Source organism: Poecilia formosa, unplaced genomic scaffold (genome assembly GCF_000485575.1).
Source record: "Poecilia formosa unplaced genomic scaffold, Poecilia_formosa-5.1.2 Scaffold117, whole genome shotgun sequence".
Taxonomy (NCBI): Eukaryota; Metazoa; Chordata; class Actinopteri; order Cyprinodontiformes; family Poeciliidae; genus Poecilia; species Poecilia formosa.
Genome location: NW_006800056.1, coordinates 203,236 through 216,409, shown reverse-complemented (window position 1 = coordinate 216,409; position 13,174 = coordinate 203,236). Strand labels below are relative to the sequence as shown.

Below are 13,174 nucleotides of genomic sequence, written 5' to 3'. Positions count from 1 at the left end.
TCATTTTTTTTATATTTCTTGTGTAGAAGTTCTCACAAATATATCACTTTATTCTCTTAATATTATGACTTTATTCTGAAATTAAGAGTTTATTCTTGTAATATTTTGACTGTCTTACAACTTCTTTCTTGTAATACTACGACTTTATTTTGATAATTACTTTTTGTATCATGATTTCTCGTATGACTTTATTCTCTTTCTCATTGTGAGAATTATGATTTCTTATAATCAGCTTTTTGCAGCTTTGCCCAAATACGTCGTAAGAAATTACATTCTGACATTTTAAGGTAATAAATTTTTAAGAGAGAAAACTAAAAAATGAAGTAAAATGATCAAAAACCCAGAACACCAGTGTTTCACCTTTCAGATGTTAACATGAAAAAATTAATGTTTTCACAAGCAGAGCATGCTAACGCCATGCAGAAAGAGCCCAGGACGGGACTGCGACCTTTGACCTCCTACACCACACAGTCGCTCTTCATGCAGCCATGAATCTAAAATCAGACTTTTTATCTTTCTGCTTCTGTGCCGTAGACTCAGTGATCACTGAGCAGTGAACACACATCCTCTCCTCTGAATGAGATGATCATTACTGTTTATCATGTTCATCATCAGCCTGTGGAGTCAAACAAAGACGTTCAAGATGAATTCATGTCCCGCTACGCCCCCTATAGTTTTCAGTAGCAGCATCACTTCTAATAACAAACACTGCTGGTTCCTGTTGCAGCTGCGGAGCTCGTCCTCATGGGACTCTCCAGTTTCTACCACGACGTTCTTCAGTGATTTTATCAAGCAAACAATCTTCATGTAGCAGCACTCCAGAAGAATGTTGACTGAAGGAAAGCGTTTCCTCGGTTTCTGTGTTAGATATGAGGAGGAAGAGAAGCGCAGCCTGAGCCCCTCCACAGTGATCCTTTAAGCCGCTATCAGCACTAATACAACAAGATGCTGCTGCTGCTGCTGCTTTACATTTTCATTGATTGTGGATTAACTTTTCTTATGATTAAAGGCCCTCTTCCAAAGAGGCGCTCTTCAGAGCGGCCATTAGGCGATATCTGGTTGTTCTGCCCCCCTCGCCCCCCCAAGCCCTCCATTACTGTCAGCATATCTCTGAGCGCTGCTCTGACCGCGGTGGACACACACTGCCAATACCGATGCTCCCTCTGCTCTGCTGCCTTCTGGTTCTGATGTCGTTTTCTACATGCATCCATGAAATCATCTAACAAATTCTGTTAAAAAAAATAGCAGCAATACAATGTTGGGATTTCACATCCAAAAGAATGGATGGAGCAGGAATATATGCACCCCACTTTACAGCCGGCTGGGGAATTTTATCTCAGAGCTGGGAGCTAAAATTGCAGAAATAAGCAAAAAATGCAATAAAATTAACATCCTGCTTAGCTCAGAGTTAATTAACTGGCTTCTTTTTTCTTCCTTAACAGTTCATGTGAAACAGAAAGAAAAGAAAACATTTTTTTTTTTGTTAAATTGTTGCCTTCCATGTTTTGCTCCTTAGCAATGTAATCCATTATTTTAGAGGGAGGTTACACAGTTCACGTTTTCATCTTTCTAAGACGAACAAATAATGAAAACAACGAAAAACAAATTAAAAGTTTGACTGCTTCATGCTGCAGAAGTTCTCTTCTATTCAGATTTATTACCTGAACATTACTCCTCAAGAATTAAACATTAGAGTACAGTTGCAGGCAATTTTATGAATTTAGGGATTATGGCTTAGTTAGAATTCTCTAACTGATCCCATAAAACAGCCACTTTAGATGCATTGTGTGGGCAGAGGAGAGACTAGACGCTGCTTTTTTTGTCACTTTGAAGTTTTCAGGTAAATCTATAAGAAAGATTAATGGCCTGCTTGGAAGAAAAGCTCCGGATCTAAAGTGCAGGTTTAGAATAGCAGCAAATCGTGATGACAGCGTGTCGCTGCACTGCAGCAGAGTTCAGCGACGCCCGGCCGTCCGCAAGCAGCAGTCCAACGCGTGATTACTGAGGGATAAGTTCACTTGGCTTTGGTGTAATCCTGAAAAGGGATTAAAGGAAAACAGCAGCGCTTTTCAATCCATATCCTCTTAAACGCAGGAATTACAGCAATTAGCACAGAGCAGGGGACTTGTGAGGGCTGGAGCAGCCAGTAGATTAGCCCAAAAATCAAAAGAAGTCTACTTAAAGCTATACAGCCGCTCATAATCCCTTCTCATGTAATCAGTTTAGGGAGAAAACGTCTCATTGGGGGCCGGCACCGCAGCCGCTCATCGCGTACAACAGCTGGCAGGGGGGCCGTAAAGAGACCACCACGCCTGGTGCTCCTCACATTAAGTTTCAACATACAGATACTGTGACTCTTCACCAGCGATATCTGCTGCCACTTTACTGCGACTACCAAGGTCATATCTGATGAAAACCTGATGAAGCAGCAGTTTATCTTTCCTCCCTCTCTTCCCCCTCCTCTCTTCTCAAACTCTGTCCCACCTCCATCTCTCCTGGCACAGACGTATTGAACAGTGGGGGACCGCCGAGTTTTAATTACACCAAGATCCAGCGAGTTAATTGAACATCGCGCAGGCCCTAATTTCACTTTACAGCAAATCAAGATGTTAGTTATGTAAATTGTGAGGCGTCCCACTGGGGCACGGGGGACTTCTGCCAGACACCAAAGTCACTCCCTCCCCACTGGCACCAAGCTGCTGCCTCTGCAACTCACCTGAAGGACCTTCCTCCACAGAATGCTCTGATGGATACTTTGTGCATTTTCATTAGACAGAACTTTTACTCAAAGTGGATAAACCACTGACCACCAGAAATGGAAATACACACCATAAATATGAGAATCGGCTTTACAGTCACATTTTCAGCTTCCTCAGTGTAAGCCCCTTAATGGCCTCTGCATACAGAACATTTGCAATCAGCTCTGACATCTGTTAGATCAACACAGAAGTTCCTTGATCACATCAAACACAGAAATGAGACAAACACTGCAGTTCTGCTTCTAAGTATAGCTTTCCTCACAATATCAAATAAGTAACATGAAAACAGTGGAAGAACCACAGTGTGGGTTTTACTGGAGCAGTTGTGACAACAGCTGCCATCAGCAGACAGCGGTAGCTGCCAATGAGTCGACACTATTCACTATTCATTATTATAAAACAATTGGAGAGTTGACCCTGACATTCTGATACAGTACTTATTGGTTCAGGTGCAACTTAAAGAACCGGGACTTGTTTAGGTAACTTATCAGATAAAAGTAACATGTTGGGTTTCCCAGGGTTCATCCTAGGATTCCTCCCACTGGTTCAGATTATAACAATAAGATTAGCTACCATAGCTATGCAGATGATGCGCAGATCAGATCTGGGCAAAGGATTAGAACGAATGCATGGATCTAACACGACTTTCTCCAACTGAACAGAAACAAAACTGAAGTTAGTATCTTTGGACCTAAAGAGGAACGATCTAGAATCATCGATCTAGAGTCAACACGCAGCTTCAGTTATTACAGCTAGAAACTAGCTATCAGACTGAAATCTGGGAGTAGTGATGAACTCTGACCTGAACCTTCAGAGCCACATAGACGGTTACAAAGTCGGCCTTCTATCACTGAAGAACATTTCCAGGATCTGCTGCATTCATATTTAGTTGCATTGATTACTGCAGCTGTGTCTTCACAGGTCTGCATAAAAAATAAAAAAAAATCCTCCAGCTGCTGCTGATCCAGAACGCTGCTGCTGTTGTTCTGACTAAAACCAGGAAGGTAGAGTATCACCCAGTTCTAAAGCCCTTCACTGAGAGAACAGACTTTAAATTACTTTTGTTAGTTTATAAATCACTGAACGGCTTAGCATCACAACACATTAACGATCTGCTGTTGTTGTATCGACCTTCCAGACCTCTCAGGTCTTCTGGTTCTGTTCGGCATCAGAACCAGAACCAAACATGGAGAAGCAGCATTCAGCTTCTAGTTCCTATAAATCAAGGCTAAAAATCCACCTGTTTAGAGTTGCCTTTAATCAGTAGTAACTGGAACATCAATAATTTTAATCTGTCACCACTGTCCGTTATTTTGCCATTGCATTGAACTGCATTGTTTTCATCAAAGCTCGTTGAATTGTTCTGTTACTGCTGAAATGTGTTTTACAGATAAACTTGCCTTTCGTGCGTGTGCGTGTGTGTGTGTGTGTGTGTGTGTGTGTGTTGTTGCTGATATCAAACAGTATTTGTCTTGAGATGCACGCCCCCTAGTGGCCTTGTAAAAATCCACCGGAACACGACTGGTTTTGTTAAGNCGGGACTTGTTTAGGTAACTTATCAGATAAAAGTAACATGTTGGGTTTCCCAGGGTTCATCCTAGGATTCCTCCCACTGGTTCAGATTATAACAAACAATAAGATTAGCTAGCATAGCTATGCAGATGGTGCGCAGATCTATATTACAAAGTCACCAGGGGACAACGACACCCTTCAAGTGTTGGGCAAAGGATTAGAACAAATGCATGGATCTAACACGACTTTCTCCAACTGAACAGAAACAAAACTGAAGTTATTATCTTTGGAGCTAAAGAGGAACGATCTAGAATCATAGATCTAGAGTCAACACGCAGCTTCAGTTATTACAGCTAGAAACTAGCGATCAGACTGAAATCTGGGAGTAGTGATGAACTCTGTAACAGTATTTGTCTTGAGAAGCACGCCTCCTAGTGGCCTTGTAAAAATCCACCGGAACACGACTGGTTTTGTTAAGATTTTAAAGTGATGATGATCACTGAAGGTGAAAATGCTGCAAATGGATTTCTCCAGTATCCATGTTGAGGTATGCAACTGTAAAAAGGAAAGCACTGCAAATGTGTTGATTGAATTAAGATCTCCGAGGAGCCGGTTCGTTAAAAACATTCGGACCATTGTTTCTCTCTGAAATCCCTCGACAGTGAGAGCGGTAACCCGTTGGTTCTGCTGGAGGCTAATTCACTCTGCTCCCCATAAGGTTTGTTTGCGCTGTGGGCCTCATGGGTAATCCCATCGAGCCGCAGCTATGGCTGATAACATGAGCCTTATCTTAAATACCTGGAAGTGGATGGCGGTTCTGGTTTGTTGGAAGCTGTCAGTAGTGCTCCAGTGAGAGGAGTCTCTACTGATAGGACTATGGGTTGCTCCATATTCAGCTCAACATGAGGCCATATTACACGGTTGGAGCTTGTACATTTTTCATATGCTGCAGAGGAGCTGGCGGCGAAAAGAGCAGCGCTAAAATTCCATAAATATAGAAAGATGCCTGAGGAAATTAGGCGGAAACTTCAGAGTTAGAGCAGATCTTTCTTTGATTTTTGGGTCATCTTTAAATAAAAAGATTTAAGAAATTAACAAAGTTCTCATCCTGAGCTGGAGGAGCACATGTAATCCATTAGCCGTCAGATTTGTTCGGCTCTCTGTGACCTGAGCAGAAGTTGTGAGGATCTCAGAGGGAGCTCTCTAAAAGCTGAGGAAATTCAACCAGGCAGCAGGAGGGCTCATGATTTGCCACAATGAGAGCTTTCTGAGAATTCTCCTGAAAGACATGAGTAACTCCCCTCCACACTGGGCCAGACTGTAAGTGATTTTGCCCCTCTGGTGTATGGTCTAAAAAGGATGGATACATTTTCAATCCGTCTCTCTGCTCCAGACCTCACAGTGAAGGATGGTTAGAGACTCAAATGCACTTACTTAGATTTCATGGAGCTTGTTCCCCTTGCTTGTGGTAATTAGTAAAACAAAGGTGGCAGCCAACTGCAAATAGCCAAGGTCTCTATTTGTAATCAAGTAATTTGGATGAACAACAGCTAAATGTTGCAGCTACTAGTGCAGTGGTTCTTAACCTGGGTTCGATCGAACCCCAGGGGTTCGGTGAGTCGGTCTCAGGGGTTCGGCGGAGCCTCTGCCGCGGAGGTAAAGACACACTGTGTAAAGTCGTGATGACGCCCCGCTTTGCCGTCACTTGTTGCAGAGGATCACGTTACATTGCTGAGCCAATCAGAGCTGAGGAGGAGCACTGATTGAAGGAGTTTCACTCTCAACAGGGATTTGAACTTGTGTCTTTAATTACGTCAGCAAAACTAACCGTTTTTACCAAATTCTGTAGCTTTCGGTGTACTTCTAAATCTGCTCCTCAGTCGCGTCTTTTAGGGGTTGCTACTGCCTCTAGTGGCATGGGGGTGGTAACACAACTAATATAATTACATTACTAATTCAGAATACCACAAAGTCTCTATTATTTATTATAAATTTTTCATTCTCTTAAGAATGTAGAGCTAATTAAATGATCTAAAGACCTTAAAGTGGTTCCAGTTTCTCTCGATGGCCAACTTGTTGAAACTGTGGCAGATTTTAAATACCTTGGCTCGTTCCTGGACAGTCAGCTCAGCTTTGCTGAAAACACTGACTATATTTTGAAGAACTGTTCTCAGAGACTCTACCTTTTAAGAAGACTTAGTGATCATGGGGTGACCCAACTAGACTCTAGCTGGGTCACCCCTATGTCTTGAATTTGGGTGGAATCACATTTTATTTATCACTACAGAAAGGTTCAGTGAGTGTGCATATGAAGCTGGTGGGTTCGGTGCCTCCAAAAAGGTTAAGAACCACTGTACTAATGATTATATTTTTTACTGATTTGATGACTCATCAATTATTTGAAACAACGGCTGTTTTAAGACCCTGAACATGTTTGTAGGTACAGCTTATCTGTTGTAACGTGGATAAAATGTGACAAGATATGAATAATTTATAAGGGACTGTTTAGTGCTGTGTTTATGTTTTATCTGTTTAAGTACAAGGGATTTCATGTTTCCTACTTGGTGGAACATTTCTGTGTGCTTTGGAAGAGTTTAACTGCTGTTTGAATAAAGTGCTGAAGGTCAGAGGAAGATGCTTGCATTGGCGAAAGGCAAACCCCAGAGAATGAAAAGTGTTTTTGAGGCAGATTCTTTCCAGGTGTTTCCTACAGCACTGACACAAATTCTGATCACATCTTAGAGAAAATCTCCCTAAATGTGCCAGAGAAGAAAAAGACAAATCTTTTTAATCTCTTAATGGAAAGAAATGAGACCTATGGTAATAACTACAGGTATTAACATGCAAGCAAACTGCAGCGACTGGCAGGCAGCTGAACCGGAGTGAGGCGTGTGTTCGGTGGGAACGACAATAAACGGGTTTGGCACAGATCTGGCTGCATGCTGACAGAGAAAAGCTGCATCGCTCTCCATCCCTCTCCTCCTCATGGTTTATTTCTCTCTGATTCTTTTTATTCTCAGCTCTACTGAGACTAATTATTTTGTGAAGTTTCACTTGCTGCTAGTCCTCCTTTCTCTGTTTGACTTTGATTCTTCCTCCCAAACCAGATCCACTGTGTTTTTTTGTGCTGCCGCAGGTTTATTTGTCTCTATCTGCTGTCATCTCTTCTTAGAGGGACGCAGGCAGAATATGGCTGCACGGACCAACGCAGGGTTACAGTTTTTCATCACTTCTTTCTGCTGTTCTGTACACTACAGCGTAGCTATAGATGCTACGTCTGGTGAAAATTAGAATCGATGATGATGAAGTGTACTCTGAGGAAGAAGAGGTAGAAAGTTAATGTTTTTTCTGCCAAACTGTCAGCTCACAGAAACACGATGAGCCTCGAGCCCTGAGCTCACTAATGCCTTTTATTTGACTTATTTAAATATTCAGACTTGGGCGGACTACAGATGACAAGACATATGTGTTTGTGTTTTTATGAGAAGCACATCTCTGGCTAAATTCAGAGACTAATTTGCACACAGGCTGGCTGACGCTTTCATGCTAATGATTGATAATGTTTTATTAATGCAAAATATTCTCTGCCAAGAACCTAAACAAATTGTGGCAATTTAGTCCTTCCAATGTGCGGTATCAATCATTTCCACCAAGAAACCATCATGCATCACTGCTTCTTTCTTCGAAAAAAGGCTCTGAGGTCCGGAGGCAGTAGCTGCACACTTCTGACAGAAAAAAAGCTTAATTTTTCTTTCTCCAAAGCCAGAAAACAATTTCTTAATTGTTTGTGAACAAAATCACAAAATTTAAAGTGCAGAAAGGTTTTAATTTGCACAGCTATAATGCAGCTAGCTGTTTATGACAGCAGAATCTTCTTTTTTAAAGGCCAAACGATGGCATGGTGTTGTTTTCCACTAATGAGAGGCCAGACGCCTGGAAACAAGAAGGGACGGTTCGCCTTCTGTTCACCAAAACTGATTTTGTTTCTTAAGCATTTTGACAGAAGCACTATTTAAGAAGAAATCACAGCTACAAAAAGGTGCTGTTTTTGTTTTAGGCTCCGAGTTGATCAAAAAAGAAACAGGATGGTTATGAAGTATGAAGTGGGAGTAAAATTGGTTCCAGCAGGCAGATGGATGGAAAGTAACATCAGGCAAATGTGGAAGCTGCTTTTTCCTTCACCATTTATCTCTGTTTAGTTATAATTATTTTAATTAGATGTCATAATATAGAAAAAACATCATTAACAAATAGTTGTCATGCACCAAGTAAAGCAGCCAGAAGAACCTGGCTGGTCCACAGTCAGTGAGATTTAGCCTACTTCATGCTGTCAGACAGGTTCTGTTTAACTGATGTCACTCTAAGCCCAGCCAGCTTGATTTATCACAGGGGATTTGTGATGCAACATATCACATTTTAATTTTACTCATGCTGTCTTCAGCCTGGCTGATGATGATTTAAACACAAAAAACAAAGGAATCTCTACGGGAGCAAATTATTGATCGTGGTCCTGTAGAGTAATGAGCATATAGCAATCTTTAAAAAATGTCTATTATAACCACATCTACAGTAAGTTTTTTAGCCAACTGTATCTTAAGCAAGTGGTAACAGAACGAGGTCTTCAGCTACCTGAACATGTCACAAGTCATTTCTCCAAGTCCAACTTCAAGTCATTGAGGGTCTAGTTCAAGTCAAGTCTTTAACTTTTCACACCAGCTGAAAATCCTAAACCTTTAGATGAAGAAAAAAGACTGATGGACAGCAGTCATCAGTCGTATGGATTCATGGATTTACAAGGTAAGAATAATGTTTATATACTTCATAGGTAAGACTAGTAAGACACAATTAAATATTGCATTTTGGAGAAGGTAGGAATCTAATCATAACCAAGGAGAAAATGCAGCACCATCAAGTAGCCTACCACGTATGAAATAAACTGGTTGGTGTTACAGGTCCCCTGGGTCAGGATGCTGCAACATGATGTACGCAATCTGAAGAATAATAAAACAGGAGAGAGAAATCAGGACCGGACCGGAGCGCCGTCTTTAACATCCGGAATGCATCACATTTATTAGTTAACCAACAAACCTTTTACCGTGTGCAATGATAAAGCTTTAAATTATCTTTCTTCCATAAACCTTGTTTCCTTTTGACAAGTAATAATCAATTTCAACACTTTACCCCCTTTTACATTATCACCCTTCACTAACATGCAGACCACTAAGGAATAGTGCATTAAACAGGATAAATTAAAGTTTTAATGCATTTAACTGCATATTAACTGGTCTGGACAAAATATACAATGATTTTAACTTATTAGTGATCAAAAATACAATATCAAGACTTACAAAAAACATAGACTTGAACTTGGAATTGTTCCAACTTTAACCTCTGAATTCCCAAGCTTAATGAACCAATAGTGTGTCTCTACTTTTATCTTTGGCTAGACTCACTTTACTCTCAGCCTCTAAGCTACTTTATGAGTTACAAAATAATATGTACTAAATATTATTCAGTCAAAAGCAAAATAAAGCTTCTGACACCTGAGTTAGTGGGATTTAACGGTGTTTCACTCATTTAACCGCAAGACTTCCCTGGCGCAGGTTAGCATCCAGCCAAACTAAACCTCGGCTTAAAACATTTAGAACTATTAGCAGAAAGGTGAACAGAAACCGCATCACAGCGCCATCTACTGATAAAATAAGAAGTTAATATCTGACAGGAAATTATGGTGTGTTTTATAGTGTACTAACCTGAAGAATAAAAAAACAGAAGAGACCAATGACGACCGAAGAGCTGCTTTTAACATCCAGATTCCGTATTCATGTCTGTGATGCGTCTGAGGCAAACAGGAAGTCCGCCCCAAAACCAAACCGGAAGCGACGCCCCCCACCAATAAAGGTTCCACTTCGCCACTACTGCTCCCTATTAAATTCAGGGAGTAGGTAGGTTAATATGCCGAAATGTTATAAATATGATTTGTTCTGTTTTCTGGGAAAAAAAGAATAGCATGTACATAAAAATATGTCAAAATTACAAAACGACCAAAACAATGTGGTAACATTTTTAGGTGCACCGCATTTTTTTAAAAGTTTTCTTTGGCGTAAGGGAAAGCATCGTTTTTGACAGTGGTATACATCATGTGACATGAATTCAGGAAAAGACTGTAATTTAATCAAAACAAACATCAGGAGGGATAAGATGCAGGTCAGTTATTTAACTTTAGTAAATACTGTGGCCTATGAGCTCCAACTGGGTGTCCTAATATCACAGACACATTAGCTTGACTTGAGCCAGAAAAAGTTAAAAAAAAAAATCTTGATAAAACAATTGCAGTCACTCTGTTTGATTCTCTCACCCGTCACTTCTGATGTCCGTCATGGCGCCTCAACATGATGACACATTGCAAAAGGTCAGTGCATCAACTTTATAGTTAGAGTATCTAATAAACAATCCATTGTTCAATGTTTGCATTTGTTTCTTCTTTTTTATGCCTTGTACCAACAGTGACAGTAACAAATAAGCAAATTCATCAAACATTGGTGCAGAGATAAAAAGAAAGCGTCGCTGAATAAAAACATGCAGAGACCTTGCAAATTATTGCTAATTCTGCTGAAGTCTCGGTGCTGTGTGAATGAATCCCTCAGTTGTGCTTTTTCTATCAGAACCATGAAAAAAATCCCAACTTTCATTCCAGATTCTAGGTGTCTTTAATAATGATGAGGATTTATTTGGTCCATTTCTTCTTAGTTTATTAATGTCTGTAAAATGCCAGCCATGCACTATTGAATCTCTTGATGGAGTCTTCTTTCACCAACTCCTCCGCATCTAAATATACATATTTTATTGCATTTAAACCGCTTACTCAGTCCATCATCATTTTCAGGGTTTTTTCTGCCTTGATAAGCATAGCCCTGATGAGAGAGATAAGTGAGGACATCACATCCACCATCTCTGCCAGTACTTTGGTTTTCATGTTTGAGTCTAAGCTGAACAACCTGCTGCCATTACTGGAGCACCAGATTTTACATTTAGATGCTGTTCCAATTAGAGTTAACCTTCCCAGATGGCTGAATACGTGACTCTGTCTTTGCACCTTCAGAGGTGAGTGTCTTCTGAAAATTTGCAGCTAGTCTGGTTCGCATATTGAACTACAGATGTTAAAACTGGTGCTTTAAGGCTCTCTGATTATAGAATGAAGTTAAATTTGTCCTTAATTGAGGTGAAGTCTTTTTTTACGTCAACAACTTCAATGGCCTTGATAAGGAAACACTTGAACCAAATGTCCAAAAGTAAAAAAGATGTTGATGTTAGAGGTGAAACCTGCAGGCAGACAGGATGGATGTCCACCACCCCGACCTTCACACACATCTCTGAATATTAAGCTGAAGAAGGAAGATGGGAGGAGAGACGGCTGGAAATGTTGTCCACTTCCAGTTCATGGAGGTCAGTCTGTTCAGACGCCTCATTGTTCTTCTCTGTGGTTAGAAGGACAGAAGTCAATCTCTGAGGGATGGACGGTAATCTGGATGCTGGATAGAAAACATTCCAGTTAAAATCTCTATATCCGGCTTTCTGCTCAGATTCTCTGGAAAACTTTACTTTTCCAGATTAGACCTGCCCACAGGCCTGGTCATTTTAATTTGCTTCTTAAAACTTATTTTTATTCTCAATCATTCTCATTTAATTTGAGGCCTGAAAAGTTTCTGTTGTGATGTTTTATTTTTATTTTTTCACTTTGGTGCAGTTTTAACCTGTTTTTAAAAGTACTGTATAAATAAACTTGACATTGACATTGATAATATTATGGCTTTAAAAATATTCTGTGTATGAATTCAGAGAAATCATATTTTAATATTAACAGACTGCACTTTGTTGCCTCTAGTTGGTGATAAGGTTTTACTAAGCCAAGCCAACTTCATTTAGAAAATGTTAAAACAGCAAAAATAGTGAGGAAAGTGCAGAACAATCGGGAATATTCTGCATAAAACCATTTATAAAAGTAGAAAAGAACCATAAAAAGGCATAAAAGCAAATTAAACATTAAAAACATAATAGACAGTAAAATACACATTGATGCCGGGTGAAAACACAATGAAAAGAGATGGTTTAAGAAGTTTCCTCTGAGCTTCAGATCCGTTTCCGTTGGTCCATCAGTAGCTGGTCAGCTGTCCTGACTGACCGAGGCGAAGGGGGGCAGGTGGTGGGTGGGGCTGGGGGCAGAACCAGCCTCAGTGGGAACTGAAGCCCACTGCTGAGGGAATTACAGCAGGCTGGATATTTGCTGTCTGTTAGGAAGGAAACAGCGCAGAGAAGTTTGAACTCCAGTTCATCAGACAGAAACATGGAAACCGTGACTGTGATCAAAGCTCACAATATTAAAACAGCACAAAGTGAAGCTGATGAACACCACAGGCTCTGCTGTAGGGAAATAACCTCAGCTTTTACCAAGATGGAGCTGATTTCCATGATCATTATCCAAAATTTTCATATCATTGCATCCCAAAACTCTCCACTGAACTGATTCATAAAACCCAGTTTGAGATGAATGAAAGGAAATCAAAATGCACTTTTAAAAAAAAGATTTCTCTTTAGTTTTCTTACATCGTGTTATTCCTTGTGTTAGTTCAGTTGGTCTCATTTTTTCTGTTTTAGATTTGTTCTTCAGATTAATACATCTTTGTTTGTTTGTTTCTATTTCAGTTTCTGTCTTTTCCTTTATGTTCTTCTGCTTTATTTGTCTTTCACCTCACATGTCATCTGTTCCCTTTCTGAGCTGCACCCACTCACCTGCAATAACCAACCCACCAGGACAATAACCAGTCCACCAGGACAATAACCAGTCCACCAGGACAATAACCAGTCCACCAGGACAATAACCAGTCCACCAGGACAATAACCAG

General features: G+C 40.3%; 1 protein-coding gene and 1 long non-coding RNA gene across 9 annotated transcripts in view; one reads left to right on the top strand and one right to left on the bottom strand.

The window, feature by feature from the left end:
- sorcs1 (sortilin-related VPS10 domain containing receptor 1) overlaps window positions 1–13,174 on the bottom strand; it is a 165,454-nt gene that overhangs the window by 117,621 nt on the left and 34,659 nt on the right. The window contains exons 1-2 of one of the 8 annotated variants that reach the window (XM_007560594.2): window positions 10,025–10,121; window positions 9,193–9,262 (exon numbers count right to left, since the gene is read on the bottom strand). The exons of the other annotated variants lie outside the window; for them this stretch is intronic. Coding sequence (XP_007560656.1) covers window positions 9,193–9,262; window positions 10,025–10,080 — 126 coding nt within the window. The 5' untranslated portion in view covers window positions 10,081–10,121. Of the gene's footprint in view, window positions 1–9,192; window positions 9,263–10,024; window positions 10,122–13,174 lie in introns of those variants that run through there. 8 annotated transcript variants of the gene reach the window in all.
- Window positions 6,504–13,174, top strand: part of LOC107837141 (uncharacterized) — a 21,245-nt gene continuing 14,574 nt past the window's right edge. The window contains exons 1-2 of the long non-coding RNA XR_001663135.1: window positions 6,504–6,624; window positions 8,950–8,955. This is a non-coding gene — a long non-coding RNA (uncharacterized LOC107837141). The remainder of the gene's footprint in view (window positions 6,625–8,949; window positions 8,956–13,174) is intronic.